This window comes from Moschus berezovskii, chromosome 26, assembly GCF_049115385.1.
Source record: "Moschus berezovskii isolate FMDL1 chromosome 26, NW_MosBer_1.0, whole genome shotgun sequence".
NCBI classification, from domain to species: Eukaryota; Metazoa; Chordata; class Mammalia; order Artiodactyla; family Moschidae; genus Moschus; species Moschus berezovskii.
This window is the reverse complement of record NC_142485.1, coordinates 43,622,218-43,649,404: the sequence shown is the minus strand read 5'-3', so window position 1 is coordinate 43,649,404 and position 27,187 is coordinate 43,622,218. Positions and strand designations below refer to the sequence as shown.

Genomic DNA, 27,187 nt, shown 5'->3' with positions numbered 1-27,187 from the left:
AGAGGAGCCAGGAACGCCCCTGCAGGCAGGGCCAGCCACCAAAGGGAACGGGTGGACGCTTTGGGGACAGGGATGGGGTGGGGGAGCTGGGGGAGAGATAGGCCGGAGGGCCCTGCCCACGCGTGCCCAGCCCGAGGGCTCTCCGGGTAGAGATTGGGGTCTGGAGGTCCGAGGGTCCGGGAAGCCTGTCCGCCCGGCGCCGCGAGGCCACGCGTGCGCAGCCGAGCCGGGCGTTGGGCAGAAGGAGGGGGCGCGCGGCCACGTGGCTCCGCAGGAATGCGCGGGCGCGAGGGCGGGGCACGGCCGAGGAACGGGCAGGCGCGGCAGCCAATGGGCTCCTGGAGCTGCGAAATTAGGCCAATCACGGCGCGCGGGCGGGCCGACCTCCCTGTGGGCGGGGCCGGGGCGCATCCCGGGGCGGCGGACTCGGGGCGGGGAGAGGGGTCGTCTGAGGGACGGCGGGCGGGGGTCCCGTCCCGGCAGCAGGGTGAGTGTGGGCCAGGGAGGACGGGGTCTCGTGGCTTGAGTGCTGGCGGGCGCGGAGGGCCGCTGGGGTCCTGCGGGATGAGAGCGGGCAGGGGTGGGGTGGGGGTCCTTGACGGGCTCCGCCCGCGAGCCCCCCTATCGCGGAGCTTCGGAGTTTCCTTTTTCCCTTGGGAAGCTTCCCTTCTGCCCACCTCCCTCGAACTGACCGATCCCACCGCACCTTGCAGTCCGGGCTGCCCGCCCACCCCAGATTGTGGGGGACGGTGCGAGGGCCGTTCGGGGCACCCGGCGCCCCGGGCGTGGACGGTGCAGGTGGCGGAGCTGAGGCCCTGGAAGCGCCCCACTTATCGCGAGTCCTGGGGTAGCGGCAACGGATCGAGACCCACCGGCCGTCAGGAGGTGCAGGAGGCACCCGGGCCCGGCCTGGGGTCTGGATGAGCCGGGCCCCAGTGAAGTCCCCTGAGGAGTGGCCAATTGGGGTGTTTAGGTCGCGAATAGTCGTTTGCATTTTCCTATAAAAGGCAAAAGTCCTTGGCCCACTTTGCTGCTGCTAAGTCAGTTCAGCCGTGTCTGACTTTGTGCGACCCCATAAACGGCAGCCCACCAGGCTCCTCTGTCCCTGGGATTCTCCAGGCAAGAATACTAGAGTGGGTTGCCATTTCCTTCTCCAATGCTTGCATGCATGCTAAGTCGCTTCAGTCGTGTCCGACTCTGTGCAACCTTATGGACAGCAGCCCACCAGGCTCCTCTGATTCTCCAAGCAAGAATAGTGCAGTGGGTTGCCATTTCCTTCTCCTTGGCCCACTTTAGGGTGAAGATGATTGTTTCTTTAGAAACCCTCCCTCCCCTCTCTCATGGCTGGGAGACAAACAGGTGCGCTGACAGCCGGGACAGGTGACTCCTCATCCCTACCTGGCAACACTTCCCCTCTGGAAGACCCTCAGCTTGAAGATAGAAATCTGAGTAAATATTTCAGCTTTTAACAGGATGTGAACATTCTGAGAAAGCAGCAGACATACTTGGTGCAGTGTAATATTTACATTTCCATTACTGGAGGTGAAAATTCTCATGAACTCAAACTGCAGTGGATTTTTAGCTTTTCTTTGGTTGAGCCGCAAAGTCAAAATAAAGTAGCTGCCAATGTCCTGGATCTTATGCAAGAGTTACTTAATATCTCTCCAGGTAGAACATTGCAAGGAGTAACATTTTTACTGTTTGTCGCTTAAAATATAGTTTTTGAACATGTTTTCAAGGAAATAACTTTTTTAATAAAGGAAAGATGGGATATACTCTGTGTAATATTAGTATATTGATATAATGTATCCCTTAAGCTCTCAGCATGTTTACTCCATTGGCCCTGGGGTATGGTTTGGTTAAGTGACTCCATCTGCAGTCAATATTTCAGTTATTGAAATATCAATAATCTCAGATATGCAGATAGCACCACCCTTATGGCAGAAAACAAGAGCCTCTTGATGAGAGTGAAAGAGGAGAGTGAAAAAGCTGACTTAAAACTCAACAATCAGAAAAGTAAGATCATGGCATCTGGTCCCATCACTTCACGGCAAATAGATGGGGAAACAATGGAAACAGTGACAGACTTAATTTTTTTTGGCTCCAAAATCACTGCAGATGGCAGCTGCAGCCATGAAATTAAGACACTTACTCCTTGGTAGAAAAGCTATGATCAACTTAGACAGCATATTAAAAAGCATTACTTTGCTGACAAAGCTCTGTATAGTCAAAACTGTGGTTTTCCAGTAGTTATGTATGGATGTGACAGTCAGGCCATAAAGAAGGCTAAGCGTTGAAGAATTGATGCTTTTGAACTGTGGTGTTGAAGACTCTTGAGAGTCCCTTGGACAGCAAGGAGAACAAACCAGTCAATCCTAAAGGAAATCAGTCCTGAATATTCACTGGAAGGACTGATGCTGAAGCTGAAGGTCCAATCCTTTAGCCACTTGATGCGAAGAACTGACTCATTGGAAAAGACCCTGATGCTGGGAAAGATTGAAGGCGGGAGGAGAAGGGAATGACAGAGGATGAGATGGTTGGATGGCATCACCGACTCAATGGACATGAGTTTGAGCCAACTCCTGGAGATGGTGACGGACAGGGAAGCCTGGCGTGCTGCAGTCCATGGGGCCGCAGAGAGTCGGACGTGACTTAGTGATTGTTGTTGTTACAACAGCATCATCTGCAGTTAGGTGGCTGCGTGACTGTTAGTCAGGTGCAGACTCCCATGGTTTCCTGAAATAGTCTCTCTCTCTCTCTCAGGCCAGGTATTATCAAAGCAGTTATAGACAGTTAGGGATGAGGTAAAATCCAGAGTTATTAAAAATAGTTTTTTAATTTGTTATGGTCAAGCTTGACTTTGTTTTACTGAATTTGTTTTCTTGATATTTTGATGTTCTCTGAAGTTTTTCTGGTGAGGTTAGAAGGTTAGAAACTTTGGAGATTCTTGGAGATTGAGGTGTTCTGGTGGCATTCGGACCCTGGGCTGAGTTCTGGAACTGCTCACCCGACCCTGGAAGAGTCACGTCCCCCGTAGAACCTCAGTTTACTCACTTAGGAAATTGCTGGAAGACAAGTTGTGAAAATGCGTTTTAAACCAAGAATGTTCTGCATGAGAGCAAAATGAAAATGCTGTGAGTGTGGCTGTGTCTCTATAAATTAAAGACCCATATCGAATAATACAGTATTCTTATTGCACGAGGCGTGATAAAAAGGCTGTAATGAAAATCCAGATCTTGAGATACTCAGAGCATGTTGGTGTTTATTTCACACATTACTCATAGTTTGCCCGGGTAGAGAGGGAGTGGAGTGAAATGAGACAGAAGGGGGTCACAGGCATTAAACATTTATGGGGCAGGATTACTGCTTCCTCAGTTAAGCCTTCTGGAAGTGTAGTTTGGGAAGTTCTGGGGCTTAGCAGTACAGAGGGGCATCGGGTCTGGGGGTGTGCGGCGGGGCCAGCAGTGGGGGCTCGGGCCCTCTCTGACCGTAATGGCTGTGGGAGTGAGGCTCAGGAGAGCCAGCACGGGACCCCTGACCCACCCACCACCGGCCCTGCCCAGCACACGCTCCTCACTGGGACTCCTTCTGAACTCAGACTTCAGAGAACCAGGCCTTGCGGCTTTTGCTTCTTTACGTCTTTGTTTCTGTGAGTGCCTTTTCAAAACTTTGATTATAAGAATGACCAGTCCCGGGCCCTGCTGTTATTCTTTCATTTCCTGTTCTTCTTTATGTTGGGAAAGTAATGTGTACCTGCTAGTGGAGAGTGCTTTCTGTGGGTTGCTGGTGTGTTATGGTTCTGTTAAGCAATGTTCAAAATATTTTTAAAAAGATTTTTTGGAGTTTTTTTTTTTAGGCTTAAAGTGTTTCTCTTCCAGGAGCCACTTTCTGATACTAGAAATTGCTTTTTAAAGTAAATGTGGCATCAGAGGTTGCTGCAGCCTCCCGGTGCCCTTGTGAAAGGGAGCGGGGACGAGGCCTGCAGGGGCCGGTGGGGAGGCCTCAGTGCTCCCAGGAGGACGGCTGAGCCAGCCTTCCCCAGGGGGCCGCTGGCCTGGTGGCCCAGGTGAGGCTCCAAGACGTTGACTCGGTAGTTGCCTGGGACTCCTGAACTGGGCATCTTATGAAGAAAACAAAAGGAATAGGTGAGGGTGCCCAGACAGTCCGCACGCTCATAACTCCGTGGAGACAAGGACTTCTCCACACGTGAGGAGGTTGGGGTCCTGAGGCGGGGGCTTTGCTTCCTGGACTGGGGCTTCGCTCTTGATTCTTGGGCTGGAGGCTGGCAGTTTGCCGGGAACCAGAGCCTGACAAGTGGACATCATTTTTTTTTAAAAGAAAGCACTGTGGACATTCAGGCTTCAAAGTCAAACAGATGTGAACTTTGAACTTGAATCATTTCTCATCGGTGTGGAGACCAGGATCTGACCATACAGGACAGGCTGAGGAGTTTTCATAGAAGTGTGCCGTGCACACTCAAGTGTGTTATTCTGTTATTCACGTTCTTTCTCTGAAGGGAAGACGGGGTGGTGACTGACTTCAAGGAGCTTGAGAGTGTTGAGCTGAAAGGTCAAAGGTCTGTTGAGCAGAGGTCAGTACCCATCTCTGCTGGGGCTGGGAGGCCTTGGTGGATGTTATTGTTCAGTTGCAAGGTTGTGTCCGACTGTTTGTGACCCCATGGACTGTAACCCACCAGGCTCCTCTGTCCATGGGATTCTCCAGGCAAGAATACTGGAGTAGTTGCCATGCCCTCCTCCAGGGACTCTTCCTGATCCAGGGATCAAACCTGTGTTTCCTGCGTTGCAGGCGGGTTCTTTACCCACTGAGCCACTGGGGAAGCCCAGGAGGCCTTGGACCCTGGAGGATGTTGGGGTTTCCAGCTCAGGGAGTCGGGCAGTTGCTCTGCCCGTTGGGCCGGCTCTGCCATGTTTCAGCAGTGGCATGCAAGGGCTTGGAAGTGCAGGCATTTGCCTAGCGGTGGGGATAGGACGCCTGTGTGGGCCAGTGTAGAAACAGCCCAGGATTTCCATAGTTAGACGTGATCCCAAGGCAGGAGCCAGAGTCCGCTTCTGGGTGAGGAGCGCTGAGCTCTGATGGAAGGAATTCGGCGTGTCTTTTCACTCCCTGCATGTGCAGGTCTGAGCCTGGCTGAGATGCTGGGAAGCCAAGCATGGGGCTGGAGCTTGGGCTGGTGCAGCCGTCAGCTCCCCCTGGGGGATGTGGCCTTGGCCCCTGGCCCCATCGCTCCGCTCACTGTGAAACTGATAAGACATCAGAGCACTCTTTGTTCTCAGGCCCTGGACTGGGCAGTGGCCAGTGGGCAGCCCTGATTCCATCCGTCAGAGAAGCTGAGTCGGATGTTGCTTGCGTGGCTGGGGACTCAGCCTGCGGGCCCTTCTCCCAGACAGTGCTGGGGCCAGGCCTGGTGTCAGAGTTCTTGTCCCGGGGGGTCATGACCTTGGTCACTTTTCCGTTGGAACTAAAATCAGACCCAGGCGGGGGTCTGCGGAGGGCAGAGTCCCGCCTCGGGTCCAGAACTGATTGGGGCCTGAAGGGAACCCGCTGGGCCTGCCACTGGCCTCTGTTCTGGAAAAGCGTTTAGACATGCGCTGCTCCTGGTGATTTAATAGGAAGGAATGAAAGGTGCAGCGTTTGCCAGACGGCAGGAGTGTTTAGGACGGGAATCGCAGGTAGCCAAAGGGGAGAGATTGTTTCCAGGTGCTGTGTCCCTGCAGCCCGTCTGGGCCGACAGGAGGGCACTCTGGCGCCCATCTCCCCCATGTGTGGGTGGAGGTGGGGACCCCGGGGAGGCCAGGCAGTCGAGGTCGTCCTGGGATTCACAGCATGGTGCTCCCCCCAGCGCGCCCGTGGTCTGCAGGGTGGTCCAAGCTGGTGTTGGGTGGGTGGGTGTCTGTAGGGAGGGACCAGGTGGGGCCAGGCCGCCCTGCATGGGGAGGGCCACTGTGCTGACACATGACGGAAGGCTCCAGTCTGGGGGGACAGTGGCTTTGCCCGCATCTGCCTGATGTAATCACTCGTGCACGCAGCGCCCTTCCTGCTCTGCGGGAGGAGTTACTTGCATTTCCCGTAAATAAGTGGGCTCTCTGCTGCAGCGTGACCCCTCAGGGTCGGTCCCCAAGGCGGGCAGCAGGTGCCTGTGCAAGGAAGACAGGGGCTTGGATGTCAGCCCAGGGTTTCCCCAAATTCCTTCCGTCCCAAGGCGGGATGCCGTGTCTGTCAGGGTGATTTTTGAGAGCTGGAATTTACTTTATGCAAGAAATTGCTGGGCGTGTGGGTCCCGGGAGGAGGGGCGGGTGGGGGTGTGTCTCCGGCCTCCTCCCCGCCTCCCTGCTCCCCTCCTCCCAGTCCGTGGGGCTCTTGGTCCTTCCACAAGTGTGAACTGCCCCTGGCGGGTGTGCTCGGGGCCTGTCCTCAGTCGGGCTGTGTGCTGGGGGAGGTGACAGGGAGGCCTGGACAGTCGGATGGCAGACTTCAGCGGTGACCAGGGCCTGGGGTGTTGCCCCCTGTCGGCGCTGACCCCCTCGCAGGGGTGACTTTCTCCCATTTCATGACTGTAACTAACACTGGCTTTGTGGAAAGATTTCTCAGAGACGTGGCCAAGTAAAGGCAGAATTAACTTCGTCCTTGGTGAGTTCTGAAAGGCAGGGGTCGTGTGTCTAGATGGTTCTGAGAGGAGACTATCGGGCTGGACTGCATGGCCGTGGACACCATGTTTGTGCCTAGAGGCAGGCGGGCTTCAGGAGCCCATAGAGGGGGCGTTTGGGCTGCGAGTCGGCTCAGCGTGGGGCAGGGCCCGCTGGGTCTGGGGCACCCTGTGTCCAGTCCCGTGCAGGCTGCTGGTTTAGGGGTTTGAGGGGAGGAGAGCCGCACCAGGAGGAGCGTCGCCCAGGGCAGCCCCGCCCTCGGTGTGTCTGAAAGCAGTCCACGCGTCAGCTAAGGCTCTGGGCTCTGGTCCTTGTTCGGAGGCCCTGATGAATAGTTGATGTGTTTCCATCCCTGTAAACCTGTGGATGACAGCCTGGGCGGCAGCTGGAGCTCCACAGGTTGGTTCCTGCAGTCCCGCGTGTCATGGGGCCTGTAGGGACCGCATCTAGGGAGGTCCAGGTGACTCCCCGGGGAGGGGGCACACCGTGGGTAGAGCTGTCACCCCCCCCATGTCAGCAGGAGTGGCAGAGCTCTGTCCTGGAGCTTGCACCCTGAGGGGCCAGGCAGACATGGGGATGGGGTCCGCGCTGCTATGGAGGCCGGGGTGGCAGTGGGGCTCCATTTCCTGACTTTCGGCCAAACCTGGGTCCTCCCAGCCATCTGTCCCCTGCTCCTCCAGCTGTGTCTCCAGCCCCACAGCGTCCACCTCTCCTGTCCCTGCATCCCCGTCTGGTTCCCTGGTATTGAATCCTGTCATCAGACCCGCCCAGGATGGGCTTCCCAAGGAAGGGGTGTGTCCCTTCCTGCTGGCGGAGCAGAGAGCAGGCGGGGAGGGGGAGGGGGAGACACAGATGTGGAGACAGGGCCAGAGACCGAGAGATACAGAGACACAGGGAGACACGCAGCAGAGAGGGAGGACGGGAGCTCAGTCTGCACAGTGAGTGGATTCGGACCCGGGAGTGTGGACGAGGGGTTGGTTTGTAAGGATTTGAGGCCAAGGCAGCAGAGCCAGGAGGCTTGGGTGTGGCCGGCAGGGTGTGGGCTGCTGTCCCCAGTAAGCGCCCCTCCCAGGAGTTCTCAGGGGTTGATCCCCAGGGCGAAGGACAGACATTGACCAATTAGCTGCTGCCTAACAGTTTTTACCGCATGGAATAAATTGCTTCTATTCACTCTTTTTTCTTTTTTTGTGTGGAGCAGACTCAGGCCCCATGGAAGTGACCTCAGTCTGATGGAGCAGAGAAACAGGCAACCCAGGACACACCGCTGCGGGGCCCCAAGGGTGCTCGGCACCCCGCGCCCTCTGTGGTCAGATTCGATGGTCGCGAAGTGGCCGTCCCCCGGCAGCTGCGTCCCGGCCTGGCTCACGGGAAGAGCGGCCCTTCCTTCTTTCCCCTTCCTCTCTCCACTCTCCTTCCTTCCTTCACTCTTGTTTCTGCGAGCATCACGTTTACTTAAAAATCTACAAAAACACTCAGTGAAGAGGCTTGTTGTGTTTGGTTTGCCGTGGAGTTTGACTTAACTTAGAGTTAAGTTCATGTAGCCTTCCCAACAAGACGTGTGAGCTTTTCACTCTTCCCTCCTGGATCTCCGCGTGGAGGTAGATAGAGCCATGAGCCCTCTCGGAAGTTTGTGGTTTTAGACAAAGACGGGCCAGGCGGCCGTGAACCATCAGGATTCCGCGTCCCGGCGTCCCCAGCCCCTGTCCCCGGGCCTGAGGTGCATTGGCTCCCACTCGTGGCTGATGTCTAGCCCTTATGGAGCACCCTGGGTCCCCCAACAGCCTGTAGCACAGTCTGTGGTGGGTGGACTCTGGGGGTCCGTGCTGGGTGGGTTGGGCACAGGCTTGGCCTATAATCTGTGCCCCACCTCTTGTGACTGGGCGGCACCGACGCCAGGGGGTGAGTGCCGTCGGCCCCCAGCCCCGCGGCCGCTGACAGGCGTCCCTTCATCTCGCAGGACAAGCCTGGCCTTCTCACAAGTCCCCCCACCCCCAGTGGACGAGCGGCAGGAGGTAACATCGGTCTGGGCTGCCGGGCCCTGGGGATTATCACTGTCCTTCTCCAGTTTAGGGCTGTGGTTTCCAACAAAAGACGGCACGTGTGGTGGAAGACACACGTGTCACAGCAAGGACACCGGGGCCCCGAGACAAAGGGGAGCCCCGAGCAGGATCTCCCCACACAGGCTCCTGCGTCCTGGCTGTGGCCCCGTACTCGTGCTGTTTCTCTGCAGGGATGACCTTGGTGGCAACTGCACCCCCTTCCTCACCCTCTGGACCCCGAGCCCCTGGGGAAATACCCACGGAGAGGCAGCAGGTCCCAGACCCTTGGGGCGTCCACGGCGCTCTCCCTGCAGATATGCAGACGGCCCAGCTGCTGGAAACCTCGCTGGAGCAAAGACTCAGGCTATTTCCATGAGACTGTAATAAAAAGAAGTTGGTGATGGGGGCACTTCCGTTGCTGCCCAGGCTCTGGGGCGGAGTCCTGGCTGCACCGTGGGCCTGCCCCATGCCCTGCCCGGCTTTCCAAGCGGCCGCTTCAGCCGCACGTGCTGTCTTTTGTTGGAAACCACAGCCCTAAACTGGAGAACTGGAGAAGGACAGTGATAATCCCCAGGGCCCGGCAGCCCAGACTGGTGTTACCTCCTGCCGCTCGTCCGCCGGGGGTGGGGGGGGCTTGTGAGAAGGCCAGGCTTGTCCTCCGTCCCTGGGTCCGTCGTGGGCCAAGCGGGATCCACTCTGTCCCCGAAAGCACTGTCTGCAAACCCAGTGGGCAGCCAGGAGGCAGCAGGCGCCGGTCTGAGGCAGCAGGGTGGCCAGAGAAGGTGGGAGGAGACCCGGCTCTCGCCCACCCAGGGTTGGGGAGCAAGCTTCCCAGGGCGATGCCTGCAAGGAGCAGAGCACGGAACACGGGCACCCAGGCCCCCAAACCCAGAGGCAGGTTCTGTGTGCGTGAGCTTCCTGAATAGTCTTCTCAGGAAGGTGGTTTCCTGCCAATGCTGGTTTTGGAAGTAAACAGCCCCTGAGTGTTGTGATCTTCTGAAATCCATACACATCACACACACAGACCAGGGTGCCGGGGCTGGTCCCAGTGCCAGCTCTGCCCCGGGGACGAGCCCCGGGTGTCCTCTTGTCCTCAGTAGGAAGACTAGGATGGCTGCGCGGTGCATCTCAGTGTCCTGGGAACTCAGCAGGTGAGCGGTGGTTGTTCAGTAGGATCAAGCTCCAGAGTAAGACAGACACTGGCGTATTCTTTTGTTTCGTCCTGTGTTAGCAATGGAAAAGGGAGAGTCACTTAGACTCTCTTTTATGCATTTTTAAGTAGGACAAACAGCATTAATGAGATTTGTACAGTATGATTTAAGATGAGTAAACAATGCAAAAGAGAAACCCGAGGAATCTGTAACACTCGGAAAAACCTGAGGTCCGGTGTGCCTGTGCGTCTGGCTTCTCTGGATTAGCCCGGCCGTGGGCCAGTGGTGTCTGCTTGATAGATGACAGGGCTAGGGTCCCACAGAGGGGTGTGCGGGGGCTGCTGTGCCCTGATGCCAGCCCCAGGGCCTGTGCAGGTCCTCAGACTGCTCTGGACTTGGCTGCTTTGCACTGGGAGAGTGGGCCGTGTCTCCACCCCTGACCTGTGGTGAGGGTGTGAAGTGATAAAGCAGCTCCTGTTGCCCTGGGAGCCTTGAGAACATCAGGTTATTCTTTCTTCGATTCCTCCCAGGCATTTTTGAATTTCTTCTTGGGAAATGATATATCAGCGGATGTCACCCCCCTTCTGTGTTCTCCTGAGTGCAAATCCTCCTGGCCTTCCTCCTGTTCCCTCCTTGCAGCTTCCTGGGCATATGTGTGCGTGTGTGTGTGTGTTTGCACACACCTCTATGTGCACACGTGCGAGCACACGAGTATGTAATGTGTACATACACCTGTTTGGGCATGTGTGTGAGCATACATGTATGTATGTGCTCACACCTCTGTGCAGGTGTGAGCGCGTGTATGATGTGCATGCACGCCTCTGTGTGCGCATGTGTGAGCACACGTGTATGTGGTGCATGCGCACACCTCTGTGCACATGTGCGAGCACGCGTATATGTATGTGCACACACCTCTGTGGTGTTTGCTACCCTGCTGTGACTATGCAGACCAGGACGAGGCAGGTGTGGGCTGTGGGTCTGTTCACTTTATATGGAAGCAGTGGTTTTACATTCACTGTCGGAAGCCAGTATCTGCTCGTGGGTTGAGGGTGAAAGGCTCAGGTCGTCCGCTTACTGTCCCAGCTCCTCCAGGCCTCGAGTCCCCTGACCCTTGTGGTCTGTGCGTGTTGTCATGATGGTTTGGAGACCGTACTCGGTCCCTCTTCCAGAGGGTGTCACTGAGTGTTGTGTGGCATCTGTGGGGGACTTGCCTGGGCCTCATCCGGGACCCCGAGAACCAGGAAGCCGCGTCTGTCAAGTTTATCTTCCCGTAATGGTTCTGGTGGAGCCCAGGCAGGTGTCTGGGGGTATCAACACTGTAAACAGTGTCCTTGGCTCACTGGATGCCTCCTTGGGAGCGTGGGACCATACCTCCTGTGGCCTGCCTGGTGTGGCGCATCTCAGACGACATATGAGGAAATAGGAAGGCAGGAAATAGAAAGGATGAAGCAGGACCTGGGACCCAGCCTAGGCCTGCGGGGTCACCGACGCGCTTGCTGCAAAGGGCTTGAGATAACGGCTAGCCTCCTCCTCAGTCCTCGGAAATTAACCCTTCACCCCAAACTGGTAAAGATTTAGTTGAAGGAAGAAGGAAAATGCTTGGGCTTTCGTGTCCATTTCCCCCTCAACACACGTGTGAGGGTCAGCAGGGACTTGGCATCCCGGGCAGGGAGGAGTCCGGCCAGTGCCTCCTGTGTGTGGTTCCAGGTGCCGTCAAGACACTGAGGGTCTCTTCTCTGCCTTGCTTTGCCCTGAGTGTTATTCCCGGGAGGGTACTGTCCTCATTGATGAACACCCGCCTTTTCCTCCCCTCAGGCTGTCCGCGGGCACCCAGTGGCACCAGGGCCACCGCCAGCCGGCACTGACAGCCGAGCCTCCTCCCTGCTGCCCCGCACGCCCTGAAGCCCAGAGCGTGGTGGCTGTGGCACCATGGATCAGCCGGGCCTGCCGGCTCCCGCCCGGGAAGGTAACGGGCTGCACACAGGCGGCGGGGTAGGTGGGTGGGCACGTGTGGGCTCTCTTCCAGGCGTGGTCCACCTGGGTGCGGGGCTGTGGGGAGCCTGGAAGGTTGTACAGACGTAGGGTGCTGGGTGTGCAGGCTGCTGACTGCATCATCTCCCGCGACTGGTGGCTGTTTCCTGGTTGGCCACCGGGGCTAAGACCAGGGTTGAAGCATGTTGGTGCCACATCTTAACACGATAGTACTCTAATCCTTACATGACTTCCTGGGTAATTAACATCTGTAACAGTCAGCAGTGGGGCTAATAGACTGGCTGTGCCACGTGGCATGTGGGGTCTAGTTCCCTGACCAGAGATCGTACCTCCACCCCCTGCATGGGCAGCATGGAGTAGAGCCACTGGGCCACCAGGGAAGCCCCCTTCTTGATGATTCAGCGATACTTGAGGTATGATTTGCCCCATTATGAAAGTGAAATTGTCCTCCTAAAATTCCCTTGAATGTGAAGAGGGAGCTAGAAATTACTGAGGTCGTGCTTCCCTCACCACTACGACACTTGTGTTTTGATCAGGTTTCTGTCTTTTCATTCATATTTCTTTTCTACCTGATAGCAACTGTTGAATATCCATTGTTAAAACTGTTGACACTAGCTACATTTTTGCATCCTGCTTAAGGCTTTATTACTTTCCACGTCAGTCTGAGGCTCTCACAGCTGTCATTTCCAGTGGCGGCATAGCATTCTGTACACAGTGTCATTACGTGTTCAGGTGGGAAAGCTCCATCTGTGTCCAGCTGTTACCTGCCATCAGGGACCTGGGTCTTTTCTAGAAGCTTCCTAGGCGCCAAGTCAAATCATCCGGATGAAGCAGGATTTGGGAGGAAGTCATACGGCAGAGAAGTGTGTGGCTCTGAGGGTTTCCCAAACAGCTGCTCCGGTTTGACTGTCATCCTCAGGACACACGAGCTGATGGCTGGGAACATGTTGCATCTCTCCTGGCATCAGTTTCCCTCCTCCCTGGGATGACAGAACTGGAGTAGCCCTGACCTCAGGAGGTAACATTCCTAAAACTCTTAGAGGTGGGGCCCCTGGAGGCGTTCAGAGAGTCATATTGGAAGATGCAAGTCCCAGATGCAAACACCATTACAAGGTGGTCCAGGGTGTCTCAGAATGCAGATCTCAACATTTAATGATTGTAAATGCTTTTGAACTGTGGTGCTGCAGAAGACTTTGAGAGTCCCTTGGACAGTAAGATCAAACCAGTCCATCCTAAAGGAGATCAACCCTGAATACTCATTGGAAGGACTGATGCTGAACTTGAAGCTCCAGTACTCTGGCCAGCTGATGTGAAGAGCTGACATAGAAAAGACCCTGATGCTGGGAAAGATAAAAGGCAGGAGAAGAAGGGGCCGACAGAGAATGATGAGAGATGAGGATGACAGAGAGATGAGATGGTTGGATGGCATCACTGACTCAGGGGACATGAATCTGAGCAAACTCTGGAAGATAGTGAAGGATAGGGAAGCCTGGCGTGCTGCAGTCCATTGGGTCGCAAAGAGTTAGACACAACTTAGGGACTGGACAGAGAAGGCAATGGCACCCCACTTCAGTACTCTTGCCTGGAAAATCCCATGGACGGAGGACCCTGGTGGGCTGCAGTCCATGGGGTCGCTAAGAGTTGGACATGACTAAACGACTTCACTTTCACGCTTTGGAGAAGGAAATGGCAACCCACTCCAGTGTTCTTGCCTGGAGAATCCCAGGGACAGGGGAGCCTGGTGGGCTGCCGTCTATGGGGTCGCACAGAGACGGACACGACTGAAGCAACTTAGTAGCAGGGACTGGACAGCAACAATAAGCCACCAGAAACTAAAGCCTTTCTGTAATTAGCAACAAAAAAAAGTGAGTCCTGGCAGGGAAAGGAAGTCTTCAGTGTCGCCATATCCATGTGATTCAGGACAGTTCTCGTCCACTGCCTGGTGATGTGCAGTGAGCTCACACAGAGGCAAGGGTAGCGGGCAGTGTCCAGCGGAGGAGGGGCCTGGCCTTCGAGGGGTGTGGCTTTGTTCTGGGGACCCTGCTTCCCCCAGGGACCTGCTCCCAGCTGTGACATGCAGAGCCTGGAGGTGGCGGGGGACCCGCTGTGAATAGCCCCTTGTTGGTGGGTCTGTTTGCAGCCTGGTCCTTCTTAAAGCTCTTCTTCATAACAGTAAAAGGAATTAAAAACAGCCTTCATCTGAAACAGGAGAAACATCATATGTTGGGTTAAGCTTGCAGATTTAATCAGCTGTGGTCTGAGAACCCAGGAATAATATACACAGCTTTGATCTCTGGCCTTAAAAATGACTGTTCTTTTAGTCTTTTCCCTTAATGTGTTAATTTGTGACAAGTGCATAAAAACTTATCTGCTCAGAGGAGGGACAGCCTACCTGGCTTCCTCCCTGCCAGCCAGCACGCCGACGCCCAGGGCTCCGGTCATTGTGTGGGCTGACTGGGGCATTCATTCGGCCCTAGTCTGCCAGGAGCTGTGGGCAGCCGGGCTGGGCTGGGCTTGATGGAGTTCTCCTCCCATCTCTCCCTGCAGCTGCCTGCCTGCCTCCTTGCTTTTTTTTTTTTTTGCTAAATCACTAAGTACTCAGTTTATTCACTGAAATAAACTGGTGAACACGTCTTAGAGCAAGAAATCTCTTTAACAGAAAAATAAAATTTTCCAGAACATTTTCCAAGTACAGTTGTCATCATTTCCTTAAATTCACACTTGCCAAATAAACGTGACAGGGACATAATGCCAGTTAAATACCCTGACAAAAGTGACGTTTCGACTTAGCAATGTCATGGATCATGCCGGGCAGTGTGGAGGTTCACGACAGCGCGAGTCAGAACCACGTGCTGGCGTTTTGTCAGCCTTCTCGTTTGGGATTACACCATGCAGCTGCTGGACTTTGAGAATTAGATAAAGCACACCTAAAATCAAATTGATGAAAATTGTTACAAAGACAAGAGTTTTATAATTTATTGAACTACATAGGCTCTAAGATAACCTGGGAGGGGTCAGGACAAAACATCAACTATGGGACCTGAGACACAGGGTCTCCCGTGACCATCTTCACTCATTTCTTTTTAGAACAACGTATTTGTAAGGACAATTTATTTAGTATTTTTATACTTATTGTATGGAAAACTCAGGTAGACACAGATGATTTTAATATCATTTCACATTTTAATTCCAGCATATACTTTTTTTTCTTTTTTCTTAAAACATTTTTAGAGACCTTCTAGTGACCTGAGACTACAGCAGACACAGTGTTCCGGTCCTTTAGATTCAGTTCAGTTCAGTCGCTCAGTCGTGTCCGACTCTCCGCGACCCCATGAATCACAGCACGCCAGGCCTCCCTGTCTATCACCAACTCCCGGAGTTCACTCAAACTCATGTCCACAGAGGTGGTGATGCCATCCAGCCATCTCATTCTCGGTCGTCCCCTTCTCCTCCCTCCCCCAACCTTTCCCAGCATCAGAGTCTTTTCCAGTGAGTCAACTCGTCGCATGAGGTGGCCAAAGTATTGCAGTTTCAGCTTTAGCATCAGTCCTTCCAATGAACACCCAGGATCGATCTCCTTTAGAATGGACTGGTTGGATCTCCTTGCAGTCCAAGGGACTCTGAAGAGTCTTCTCCAACACCACAGTTCAAAAGCATCAATTCCTCGGCGATCAGCTTTTTTCACAGTCCAACTCTCACATCCATACATGACCACTGGAAAAACCATAGCCTTGACTAGATGGACCTTGGTTGGCAAAGTAACGTCTCTGCTTTTTAATATGCTATCTAGGTTGGTCATAACTTTCCTTCCAAGATTCGGCTGACTTTTTTTTTTCTCTTTTAAAAGTCTGCATGAGGGATCTTATTGTTTGTAAGAGTCATGTAAAAACTCTTGTATCAGCATATCCTTGCATCTCCTCTCTTTCCCTGCAAAAGAGCATAACCCAGCTGACATAGGTAACTCAGAGCTTTACCCTGAAGATGTTATGCGCAACTGTCAGGATGCACAGAACAGGTGAAGTCATTGCACTGGTCGCATAGGAACCGCTGAAGTGAACGTTGCTCCTTGCCTGGTGGCTTACTCCAAGTTGATTTTCACTCCTGTTGTCCTAAGACCAGGGCTTTTTCTCTTCCTTTCCGTCACTACTGCTTTTTCTTCCCAGCCTGTGATTTGAGGGTCCTTCCAAGAGGTAACCCAGATGTATGCCCCAAGCCTATGGCACCAACTTTTCCCAGTAGAAAGGTGGGGACCCAGACAGGGCAGGGAGTGCTGTCACACCTCCAGTGCCCATGTGGGTGCCCACTGCTGGCTGACTGCCTGCCGTGTGTTCAGGAGAGAGGAAGTCGTTCTCCTGGTAATAAACACTAACAGTGTGATTTACGTGACCTTAAACTTCAGAGAATGAAGTCAAGTATGACACTAATAACAACGAGGAGGAGGAGGAGGGGGAACAGCTCGATCTGGACAGCGGAGACGAAGCTCCAGAGGCCGACAGGCAGGCTCCGGGCTCCGCCGAGGCAGGGGACGCAGGGGCAGACGCTCCTGCCACTGCCGCCACCGCCACTGACACCGCCACCGCGGGACCCTGTGCGTCCTTCGGCCACCACCCAGGGACCAGCCAGCCCACCTGCGGGTTGGACCGTCCGGGGGAAGGTAGGGTATGGGAGCCCACGATCTGTGATGTGTCTGTGATGTGCTGTGGACAGAAATGACTTGATTCAAGTTTGGCCGAGATTCTATTCTTTGTTGTATTTTCTGTGGTTTTCAATCCTGTCCATCTACTTTTCTGTTTATGTTCTGGAGGAAACAGGTATGTTTTTTTCTAATAAAAATGGCCTCATCATAATTTATCACTATGTTACATGAAACATTATTTCAAAATAATGCTATTTGATATGAAACGTACAAGTTTAATTTGTGTTTTAAGGTTTGGAGGTGGAGTTGGTCACTTTTATTCACTGACCGATGGTCTGGTTGGTACCTTCACCAGCTCTCCATGTGGTTAATGATCCCCCACTTCTGTCAGCTTCTAACCTACTCGCCTCAGTGGAGGAGCCGCCCTGGGCTCAGCAGGGCTGTGTGCCCCTGGTCCCCAAGGTCGTGCTCACCCCTCGGATGCCCCAAAGCACGGTGCTCCCGGGCCTGGGGTCTCCCGGGCCAGCAGGGCATGTCGGCCGAGTCCTGCACAGCTGGGCGTGTCTGCCACAGTCTCCTTTCATCCTCAGGATGTGAAAAAGGACCGGGAGCGGAACCACTGAAACCTGGGGTCCCGTCGAGAGTCAACCCCTACTCTGTCATCGACATCACGCCCCTCCAGGAAGACCAGCCGCTGCCCCCAGACCCGGACGCCGAGGCGGAGGGTGGGGGCCTGCATGTGCCCAGCGGGTATTCGGTGCCAGTGCCCTGCGGCTACGCTGTGCCCTCCAGCCTGCCGCTGCTGCTGCCCGCCTACACCAGCCCCGTGCTGCCCACCCCGCCTGCCGACCCCGCAGGTAGGGGGCCCTGAGACTGTGCCCCGGCTGCTCAGTGGGGACCAGTCCAGGAGAGACTCGGAGTGTTGTCTGCAGTGTTCTGGAGCAGCCTGGGCTCCATCCCCATCCCTGGCCTCCTTCCCCCAGAGGCCCCCACACCTTGTGCCTGCGGGCGGCACTGTCCACGTCGTGTATCTCTGTGCCCCTGTGTCGTCCCTTTGTGGGTGACAGGCTCTCTGCCATCAGACTGTCCAGCTGGAGCCCCGGTTCATGGAACCAGGGCTGGGGGGCGGGAGCCGGGAGTGCAGGTTGGTGTCCGGGAGAATCAGGAGGCTCCTGGAGGAGTGGCAGCACGGTGGGCAGGTGCAGGGACACCGAGCCGCGCCTGTGACAGGGCCGTCGGGCCCGGGTCCCGGGTCTGTGAGACTGTCGTGAGGCAGGCGGCCCCTCTGCTTAGCGGGAAGGAGCCGGCTTGTAGCTTTGAGGACGTGGCTCATGAAGCCGGCGTCCGGGGTCTCTACAGGTGCCCTGTGGCTGTGTTGCTTCAGCCTCAGCTGGTTGTGCAGGGCTTGGGTTTTCAGGTTTAGAAGGAGACTGTGTGTCTGCCCCAGAGTCACATGTTGAGACCCGGCCCCCGAGGTGATGGTGTTGGGAGGTGACGAGGTTCTGAGGGTGCAGCCCCGCGTGTAGGTTTAGCGCCTGATGACACAGCCTGCTGAGCCCCCAGCTCTCCCCTCACGGGAGGACACGGCAGGAAGGCAGTCTGCGAGCCAGAAGGGGCCCGAGCAGACGCCGGCACCTTGACCTTGGACATCCAGGCTTCAGGCCGTTGTCCGTGAGCCTTCAGGCTGCAGGGTTCTGTGGGGGCAGCGCCCTGCTGTCCCGGCTGAGGCCCTCGGGCAGCGGCTGCATCTCCCCCGGCGCCCCCCAAGTCACGCGCGGGCCGGTGCCGGTGTCTCTGTTGAGCTGTCCCAGGACACACGTGAGGACTGCCCTGGGCTGGACGTCCTGACGGCAGGAGCAGCCCCGGGGGACGGTGGCCTCTCAGACGCGCCGTCAGGACAGACCTGTGTGAAGCTTGAGGAAAGCGGTTTTTTCCTGCCCAGTTAAGACAGCTGAGGGGAACGCACAGTTTGGATATCAGATTTCACCCTTTTAGAGTCTCTCACCCTTGAGGATCTTCCAAGCTTGTCCTGTGGACACGTTTTCGAGTGAACCGTACCTGCAGACCCCCATGGTGTTAGTTTTCGATTCTGGCTCGGTTCGTTTGGGCACCGCTTCGTTTCAGGCGGGTTCACGCAGCCTTTGGATGTCACTCTTCATCGTCATCCTGTTGGGAGTATGTTTTATCTAAAAGCTGAAGAGTTTAAATCTATCAGTCGATCTTTACGATAAGATAAGCCCCTCACTGATGAGAAAGGAAAGTATGAAACCATTTAAAGGGTAAAAAGCAAGTTCCTAGATGTGTCTTTCAGGCGTGAACAATGTGAACTTTCCTCTCCTAGCAGAGACACAGGAAGCGGCAGAAGACAGCCAGCTGAATTCCTTGAGTTCTGAGGATCCAGCAAACAGGTATCTTGCTTGTGTTCCGCAGGTGTTCTGAGTCCTGGACCTGCCCTGACGTGCGGAGCACTATGAATCCGAGCTCACTGCCGAGGCCCCTCCCCACCCCTTGGTCCTTCTGTCCTCTGTGCCCTCTGCCTTCTCGCGCCGGGGACCCCCAGATCAGGTTTTCCTGAACCCCAGGACTCTTTCAGATGTTAATATGATACTTTGTAGATAAAGAGAAACTGGGTTCACAACCAGATAGAGCTGGACAATGTGCTTGACCTTGTTAAGTTTCTCAAGAGTCCCAAGGAGGAGAAAGGATTTTTAATTTTGTCTGACCCAGCTTTCATCTGAAATCCTTGACACTGATTTGATTATGGGCCTTTCTTTCATGCTGCTTGTCTTCACAATGCTGCTTCATCTGCTTGAAATTCCCAGGAGAATCCCCACCTCCAGGCAAACTCCTACTCACCCTCCAAAACCCTAGCTTAAATGTCTCGTTTTATGAAAGCGTCCTCCGCTGTGCTTCCAGAGCTGTGTGCACACACCTGCATTGTAACTGATTGCTTTGTGCTCTCACTGTTAGCTCCTGTGCCCCTTTCTGCTTCCAGACTGAATTCTTCAAATACAAAGACCAGGTTTTATCAAGTTCAGGAGCACCTACCACCTAGGGTGGCAGCGTGCTTGGTGCATGGTAGGTGTGTTTGCTTTTAAGTGACTCTATTGAGTTATGCTTCATATACCATACTACATTTCACCTATTTAAAATGAACCATCCTATAGTTTTCTGTATATTGCATTATTCACTTTAAAAAGTGCAATAAAAATACATACCATACAGTTTGCCATTTTTAAGTGTAAAATCCAGCGGCTAAATTCATTCACAGAGTCGTACGACCATCAGCACTCTCTGCCCTTGAAACATCTCCGTCGTCCTGATCAGAAGCCTATAACCCACGGTGCCCGCTCCCAGCTCCCAAGACCTCAGCTCCACATTCTGTCAGTGTGAACGTGCCTGCCCCAGGGACTCGTATGGTCTGAATCGTACAGCGCTTGTCCTCTGTGTCTGGCTCATTGGCTTGGCGTCATGTGTCAGGGATGATCCATATTGTAGTATGTGTTAGAATTCCCTTCCTGTTTTAGGCCCGGTACCATTCCACTGTGCACACACACCACATTTTGTTTATCTCCTCGTCTCCTGACGGACACTGGTAACCTCCCACCTCCCGGCGGCCGTGCTAATGCTGCTGTGGACGTTGCGTACAGGTGTCTGTCAGGCCCCTGCCCTCACGTCCTCTGGCTGCACACCTAGGAGCGGAGGCGCCGGGTCACACGGTGATCCTGTGTCTGACTTTCTGAGGAAGAGCCAAACTGTTTTCCACCACAGCTGCACCATTCTTCATCTCTTCAGACACGGGTCAGTGGTTCTCAACATCCTGATGTTCTTGTGTGTGTTCTTTAAGTGAGGATCCAGACCAGAAGGAGGACAGCGCCCTGGCCCGCTGGGTCGCGGATCCGGCCAATACAGCCTGGATGGAGAGTGAGTACCACGCCAGGGCCCCGGGGACCACACGTATTCGACAGGCTCTGCTGCTCTTCTCCTGTCCTGTGTCCGTTGGCCTGAAGCACCGACCACCGCTGACTGCAGTTGCTTCCCCAGGCCCCACGAAGCCTTGGCTTTGACTCCCATCAGATCATCTCTGCTCTCTGCATCTCAGCACCCACCTCGTCCTGGCTGATGGATTTCTTCCAGTACTGATCTTGTCTTTTGTCATAACAGTCAGAGATGTGGGGACGGAGGCACTAACAAGGCAGTCTTCCTTGTGATCCCCAGTGAGATGCTTTCTCATGGTACCATTTTGAAGAGGGGTGGTGGGTGGTTAAGCCAGCCCACGGACCAGATGGTGTGGCATGGCAGACCTTCTATTCCACATGTGGTGCAGAAAGCAGAACTAATTTTAGCTAGGCTTGTTTTTTAATTTTATTTAAAGTAAACTTCCTTTTCTAATTAGCCCTTTTACCATCCACTGGCTCACTAATGTCTGTGTAATTGTCTTATACGATTGACTCACAAGGTCGGACCATCTTAACATTCTCCTAATTATTAAATTCTCCCCTGGAATGTTTCATTTCTGTTTTAATTATGACATTGTCGAAACAAAGAATTCCGCGAACGTGCTTCTACAAGCGGGCTATTAAATCTGGATCATTGCAGGATTAAATTATCACCTCGCTGTCCTGAAGCACTCTTACTTACAAAGTGGAACCTGTCTGACTCTCCCCCATGACTCGTTTTCACTAGTGGAGTGACTACACGAATGTGAGGTCTGTGCACCAGCACCGCTCACGTGCTCTGAGAAGGGTGGGAAAACTGTGGTCACAGTCGAGACATATTATCTCGGGACAGCAAGCGTCTCTGACTCGGGGTTTGACAGCAACACAAGAATACGCCGGGTCTTGGCCATGCGTTCACCCCGGGAACGTGGCAAGGGACAGTGGCTGCATGTCAGAGGAGAGGGAGGCTGTATTTACCTGGTTTTGTCTCCCATTGCTTAGTAACCATCACTTTTGTGGGTTCCTGGATGGAGCGCACTATAGTTTGGTTGGTCTACCTGCAGAGCATGGAGCTCTCACAAATATGTACGTGAGCTTCAAACTCTGTTCTCCTATGGGACCCCTGAGTCAGACACATGGAATGTCAGCCATGGAGGATCCCTACTTTTTTAAAAAAGGAAACACCTTAAACCATTTCCTAGGATACTGATGTTTCATGTAGTACAGATTTAGAGGTTTTTGTCCTAAAAGTTATACATCTTTATATGTGCACGTGGGTGCCTTTCATCTGTAGTCGCGGAAACGAGATGACACTGTCGGCTGATTCCTACTCAGAGCAGCAGTGAATCTATCCTTTTGTTTCTGAGACTGCACGTTTGTGTGTTTTGCGTGTCAGAAACATTAATTGCAATAACTTAAAAATGTTTATAAAGATGCGTAATTGAATGCAAAACACACAAAAGGAATACGTTGGCCTGGAGGCTATAAACCTCTTCCTGGAGATGTTTCACAGCCGCTCCATGTAGAGCTTTCTTTCCTTCCCCAGGAAGTGTTCTGCCCTAAGAACAATGCCTGCACTCCCGTGGGGCCCTGCCAGTTACCATCCCTGTAAAACGAACTTCCGAGTGGCTGAAGCCTTGCTGGAGGCCGTGAGTGCAGACTGCTCTCCCTGCGTCTGGGTCAGTTTTAAAGTCTCCTTTCCTTTACTTGCAGATCCGGAGGAAGCCATTTACGATGACGTGCCAAGAGAAAATTCAGACTCTGAGCCAGGTTTGGTTTTGTCTGGAACTGAGTTTAACGTGCTGCAGTTTACCAGCTTCCTGCTGGATGGAAGCGGGCAGGTGGAGCCCGTAGGTGCACAGCCCTTGCGCGTCTGTGGTTGAGTTTTGTAAGGTTTCAGTGTCTTGTTGATGCTGTGGGGTAGAACGCTGTGTGTGCACACCTGTGCGTGTGTTCACGCCCAACCTTGGAGGTTGGATGACTATCTTGATTACCTGAAAGAAGCAAGTGGAGTTAAAGATGTGAAAATACAAATGGAAAGATAAGGCGTGGAGGCTGGGAGGTAGCAGGTGACACACAGGAGGTCATGGAAGAAGGGATTACTAAGGATTTTCCGTGATTACAGACGTAAGCTCCCAGATTATACAAATACAGATCCAAAGCAGGGTCACGTGTGAATGTACGCAGAGGCGCATACAGATGAGCTGTACCAGCCCCACCGTGACCATCGTAACAGCAGCGGGGGAGGAGCTGCCGCCACCTGGGAGGAGACGCAGTTCGGGAAGAACAGCATACTTCCAGACAGGCAGATAGTGTTCCCAAACTGCTAAAGAGAAAGCAGTGTTCCGACCCAGATTTCCACATCCGGCCAAAGTATTGTCCTTTTAGAGAGACACAGGCAGCATCAGACACAGGCTGGGGAGCTGGACCGCCTGTAGAGTGTGGAGGAATGGTCCATGTTGCATTTCATGGGAAAGGGGTGCTGAACCCACAGAAGGCAGCAGAGAGCTGTGACGGGTGAGTGGACCCCCTCTGACCCTCCGAGGGTGTTAGCTCAGACTTAGAGCCCCTGCACCCAGAAAGCCTGATGACCCTGAACGACCCCGATGAAGGGTCAGGCCTTCATGCCCAGCAAGCAAGCTGAAGCCCGTCCTAGCCCTGGAGGTGTGTCTCCAGAGTTCAGGTGTCTTCCAGCATTGGCTGGTTCAGTGTCATTTCCCAGGGGACCAGGTGAATGACAGAAATCATATACTTAGAAGGCTGTTGCTGCTATGCAGTGGTCTTCTGGTGTTAAAACCCCCTGACAGAACCTTCCCAGCCTCATAGAGAACACATTCTTAAAATTGATAGCAAACTTCCTATTTAAAAGCATGGACTCATTTATTCATCCCCAAAGTGTTCTGGAGGCAATCAGGTCCCTAGAGCTGCTACAGCCTCAGCTAATAGAGGCCTCCTCCCGAGACCTGGCAGGATAGGAGACCTTCCAGCCTCTTTATAAACAACCTACTGGGCCTTTAGAGTAAGTGTGCTCCTGGGTAGTTATTCAAGTACCTGCTACAAGCAACATGGGGACTAAAGGCCGGTTTCTGTAAAGCCAGGTTTGAAATGCATTTTGGGGTAATTGATCCTCCCTGGCAGGCCTTTCCTGGCACAGACAGGATGATCTGGGGTCTCAAAAACCAAACGTCAGGGGCAGGTGGGCCAGCAGTGCCCCTGCTGAAGGTGTTGGCCGTTCTGTTAGGCCAGGTGCCCCCTGTGCAGGCAGCGCCTTTGTCACAGTCTGGAGGCGTGAACAGATGTGCTCATCATTAATTCTGAAATGACTGATGTGATAAAGACATTTAAATGCAGTAACAGTTTATGGGCTTCCCCAGTTGTTCAGCGGTAAAGAATCTGCCTGCAAAGCAGGAGACCCAGGTTCGATCCCTGGTTCAGAAAGATCCCTTGAAGGAGGGCATGGCTACCAACTCCATTATTCTTGCCTAGAAAATCCCATGGATAGAGGATCCTGGTGGGCTACAATCCATGGGGTTGCAGAATCAGACACGACTGAAGTGACTGAGCTTGAATGCATGCATGCAACAGGTTATAGGTTTTATGGACTAATTTTAGCACAAAAGCAGAATTTACAGTTGTTTGCAATATGCTTCACTTTCGTTCATATTTAATTATCATCTATCTGTGCTCTGTCAGTCTGTGTAGTCTGTTTATATTCCATGTATTTAAAGAATATCTTTCCTTCATCAAAAGTTCTCTATGGGCAAGAAATCTTCTGGTATAATTGTGGTGGCTTCTCATAGACCATTGGTCCTCTGATATGGATGGGGTTGGGGGTTTGTCAGAGCTTTGTTGCCCCTGCCCATCACTGCCAAGGGTCTCCCCCCGAGGCCCCACCACTGCTTCTCCAAGCTCTTCCTGGGTGTCTCTTCCCCAGCTCTCAGCGACGCTCTCACACGACAGACACGCATGGAGTAGCCAGGAGTTCTGCATTTTAATTCTTCATTTGGCCTTTTTGCACTCAGATGAAATGATTTATGATGACGTGGAGAACGGAGATGAAGGCGGCCACAGCTCTCTGGAGTACGGGTGGAGCTCCAGCGAGTTCGAGAGCTACGAGGAGCAGAGCGACTCGGAGAGCAGGAGCGGGGTCCCCCGCTCCTTCCTGCGTGGTGACCACAGGAAGCAGGCAGGTGTCCCGGCTGTGTGCTGGGGGACAGCGTGCTCACATGGGCCTGTGGCCGGGACCGGAAGGGGTCGCCTCGTTCACGTAGTCTTTAAATAATTGTTTTCTAAGATGTTGATGTGTAGTTTGAGGAAAGCACCTGACGTTAGCAAAAGTGAAGAGGCCCCTTATCTCATACAGTCCTGGCAGGATGGGAAAATGAAATTTACGTAAATGGAATCCCTCAACAGGTCCTGAGCGAGCTCCCTGTCCTGAGTATTCAGGAAGTAAGAAGGCATTCCCTGGCCATCTGTGCTGTGTACACACAGTGCTGCCGCTGCCCAGCTGGCTGCGTGGAGAGCTGGGCTGGTGGACACGGTGCAGCCCGCTGTCCTTTATGGGATGTTGTGGTCCTCGGCGTTCTGAGCACAAACAGGAAGAGGTAAAAATAGAAGGTGTTACAGAGAATGTTACAGGACAAAGGCCCCACCCCGCTGGGCACTCTCCTCCCTCAGCGGGACAGTCCTGAGACCAGGGTCGGGGTTGAAGGAGTGGATTCCGGGCAGATGCCAGGGCCAGCGGGTGTAGGTGGGGACTGGAGCACTGCTCACTGCAGGGTCCGGTGGCCAGTGGTGACTGGCCGCCCCCACTGCTCTTGTCATCGGTGTTTGGGCTGTTGGTGAAAAAGGGATTTGTATGGCCATCCACTGTCACGTCCAAGGGCGCTCCGTGTTCTGTATGAGGTTGACATGCAGGCCGCATGTGGACAGAGGCTGTGGCCAATGCCTCACAATGCAATTGATTAATCACCATGAGTCATGGCAGCCTGAGCTCTTGTAACCAAGCTGGTGGGTTCCTAACATGGCCTCCATGTATGTGTGGCTTATAGGTCATGCCGGGCACTGGGGTTCACATGTTCTGTAATCTCATCCTGAAACTTAAGAAGGCTCTACAAACTGCTGGTGTCAACCCAACTACGTGATACTTACGTATTTTTTGGTCACATGCTTGCGGGATGTTTAATTCCCCAACCAGGGATCAAGCCCACGCCCCCCGCATTGGAAGCATGCTGTCTTAACTGCTGGACGGCCAGGGAAGTCCCCCAACTACTCAACATCACTAACAAGCTTTTCCAGGAACCTGGCTCTCGTCTGTCACCAGAGTTATTACAGTGGAGACTTAACCAGGAAGTGAAGTTTTAATTTAATTTAAGTGAAGCTGTAGTTTTAATCACAGCTGGTGACAAAGATGACAGTTGTCTTGTTCTAGCCGAGCCCAACGTTCCAGATTTAAATGGAGATTTTCATTATGGTGCTGGGGCCTGATTTCAGCAGGATGGAACACCCAGTGGGGGCCTTGGAGAGCGGTTAAGAAACTCCTAAATTTCGTCTTCAGTGGGCCGGGGGTTAGTGCCAACCGGCTTGGTCCAGCAATGGCCTGTGAGCTGTGAGCACGATTTCTGGGCAGAGACTCTGCCCTCCTGGCTGTCTGGGCAAACCCGTGCTCCCAGATGCACCACAGTAACATGCCGGAGTGGGTTGGGTGGCCGTGGGCACACAGACCTCACAGGGGCCAGTGGGCAGCGTCCTGGAACAGGACAGGCGATGCTGTAACAAGTCCCTAGTTCCCTAGTTTAAAGAGTCATGTTTCCAAAACTGCCAAAGAAGACTGATCTCCCAAACAGTGTTAGATTGGATCAGAAATTGCCCAGATGTCTGTGTCTGGGGAACATGAGACATGCTCACTAAGGCACAGGCCTTGGGTTGCACGTCTGTGATGATGCGCGGACAGAGTTTCAAGACGTCATCCCATCCCCGGGGGCTGCAGAGGAAGTCACGTCAGTCTGGAGACTTAAAAGTTTACGTGGCTGTCCCCAAACCATGCCCCTCTCAGTGTTGAACTCCAGTTTCTTCTACTTTGGTGCTGACATAAAGGAATACTTTTATATGTATTTCTACATTTTGGGTCATTTAAAATCCACTAAAATGTAAACGCATGCTCGTGCCCAGATTTTCCTGTGCGTTTACTTGCTGTAGTTCAGCACAGAGGAGCCTCCAGCCTGGCTCACCTGGAGTCTGCCCTCTGCTGACATGTTTTACTCACTCGTGTGTTTATTTCCCGAGAGCCGGAGGGCTAGGACGGGGGGCCTGGGGCAGGAGGACATTGGTGCGTGAACATCACCCACCAGACGCGGCTCAAGTCCTCTCAATGTAAGCCTGCCTGAAAGCGCTGGAAGAGCGTGTTGTGAAAAGCTTGTGTCTCTTTGTGCTGTAGCTCTCCCATGACCTAACCCGCTTAAAGGAGCACTATGAGAGAAAGATGAGAGAGTTGATGGCAAACACGGTGGGCGCGGTAGAGATTCAGCAGCTAAAGCACAAACATGAACTGAAGGTGTGTGGTTCCCGCTGGAAATGCTTCTGCAGAAGCAGACTGTTGTTTAATGAGCAAGCTCACACCTGAGCTGCGGCGGTTCTCACGGTGCGGTCCAGGGAACCCCAGGGCCACACAGGCAGTGGACAGTTCCTGTCATTTCCGGGACATCCTTTGCCTCTGTCCTTCCTGGCTTGTGACCCACACCCGCTGTTATGCGGGATCCTCCGACTC

The 27,187-nt window shown here is 53.6% G+C and overlaps 1 protein-coding gene across 9 annotated transcripts in view; it reads left to right on the top strand.

The window, feature by feature from the left end:
• Positions 1-395: 395 nt before the first annotated feature.
• ARHGEF10 (Rho guanine nucleotide exchange factor 10) overlaps positions 396-27,187 on the top strand; it is a 62,961-nt gene continuing 36,169 nt past the window's right edge. For 2 of the 9 annotated variants that reach the window (XM_088832760.1, XM_088832758.1), the window contains exons 1-9: positions 396-487; positions 11,671-11,821; positions 16,247-16,501; positions 17,074-17,340; positions 18,825-18,891; positions 20,331-20,407; positions 22,135-22,191; positions 24,444-24,607; positions 26,858-26,974. In XM_088832760.1, coding sequence (XP_088688886.1) covers positions 11,785-11,821; positions 16,247-16,501; positions 17,074-17,340; positions 18,825-18,891; positions 20,331-20,407; positions 22,135-22,191; positions 24,444-24,607; positions 26,858-26,974 — 1,041 coding nt within the window. In that variant the 5' untranslated portion in view covers positions 396-487; positions 11,671-11,784. Of the gene's footprint in view, positions 488-11,670; positions 11,822-16,246; positions 16,502-17,073; positions 17,341-18,794; positions 18,892-20,330; positions 20,408-22,134; positions 22,272-24,443; positions 24,608-26,857; positions 26,975-27,187 lie in introns of those variants that run through there. The other 7 variants (XM_088832757.1, XM_088832756.1, XM_088832763.1 and 4 more) reach the window with 5 other exon arrangements.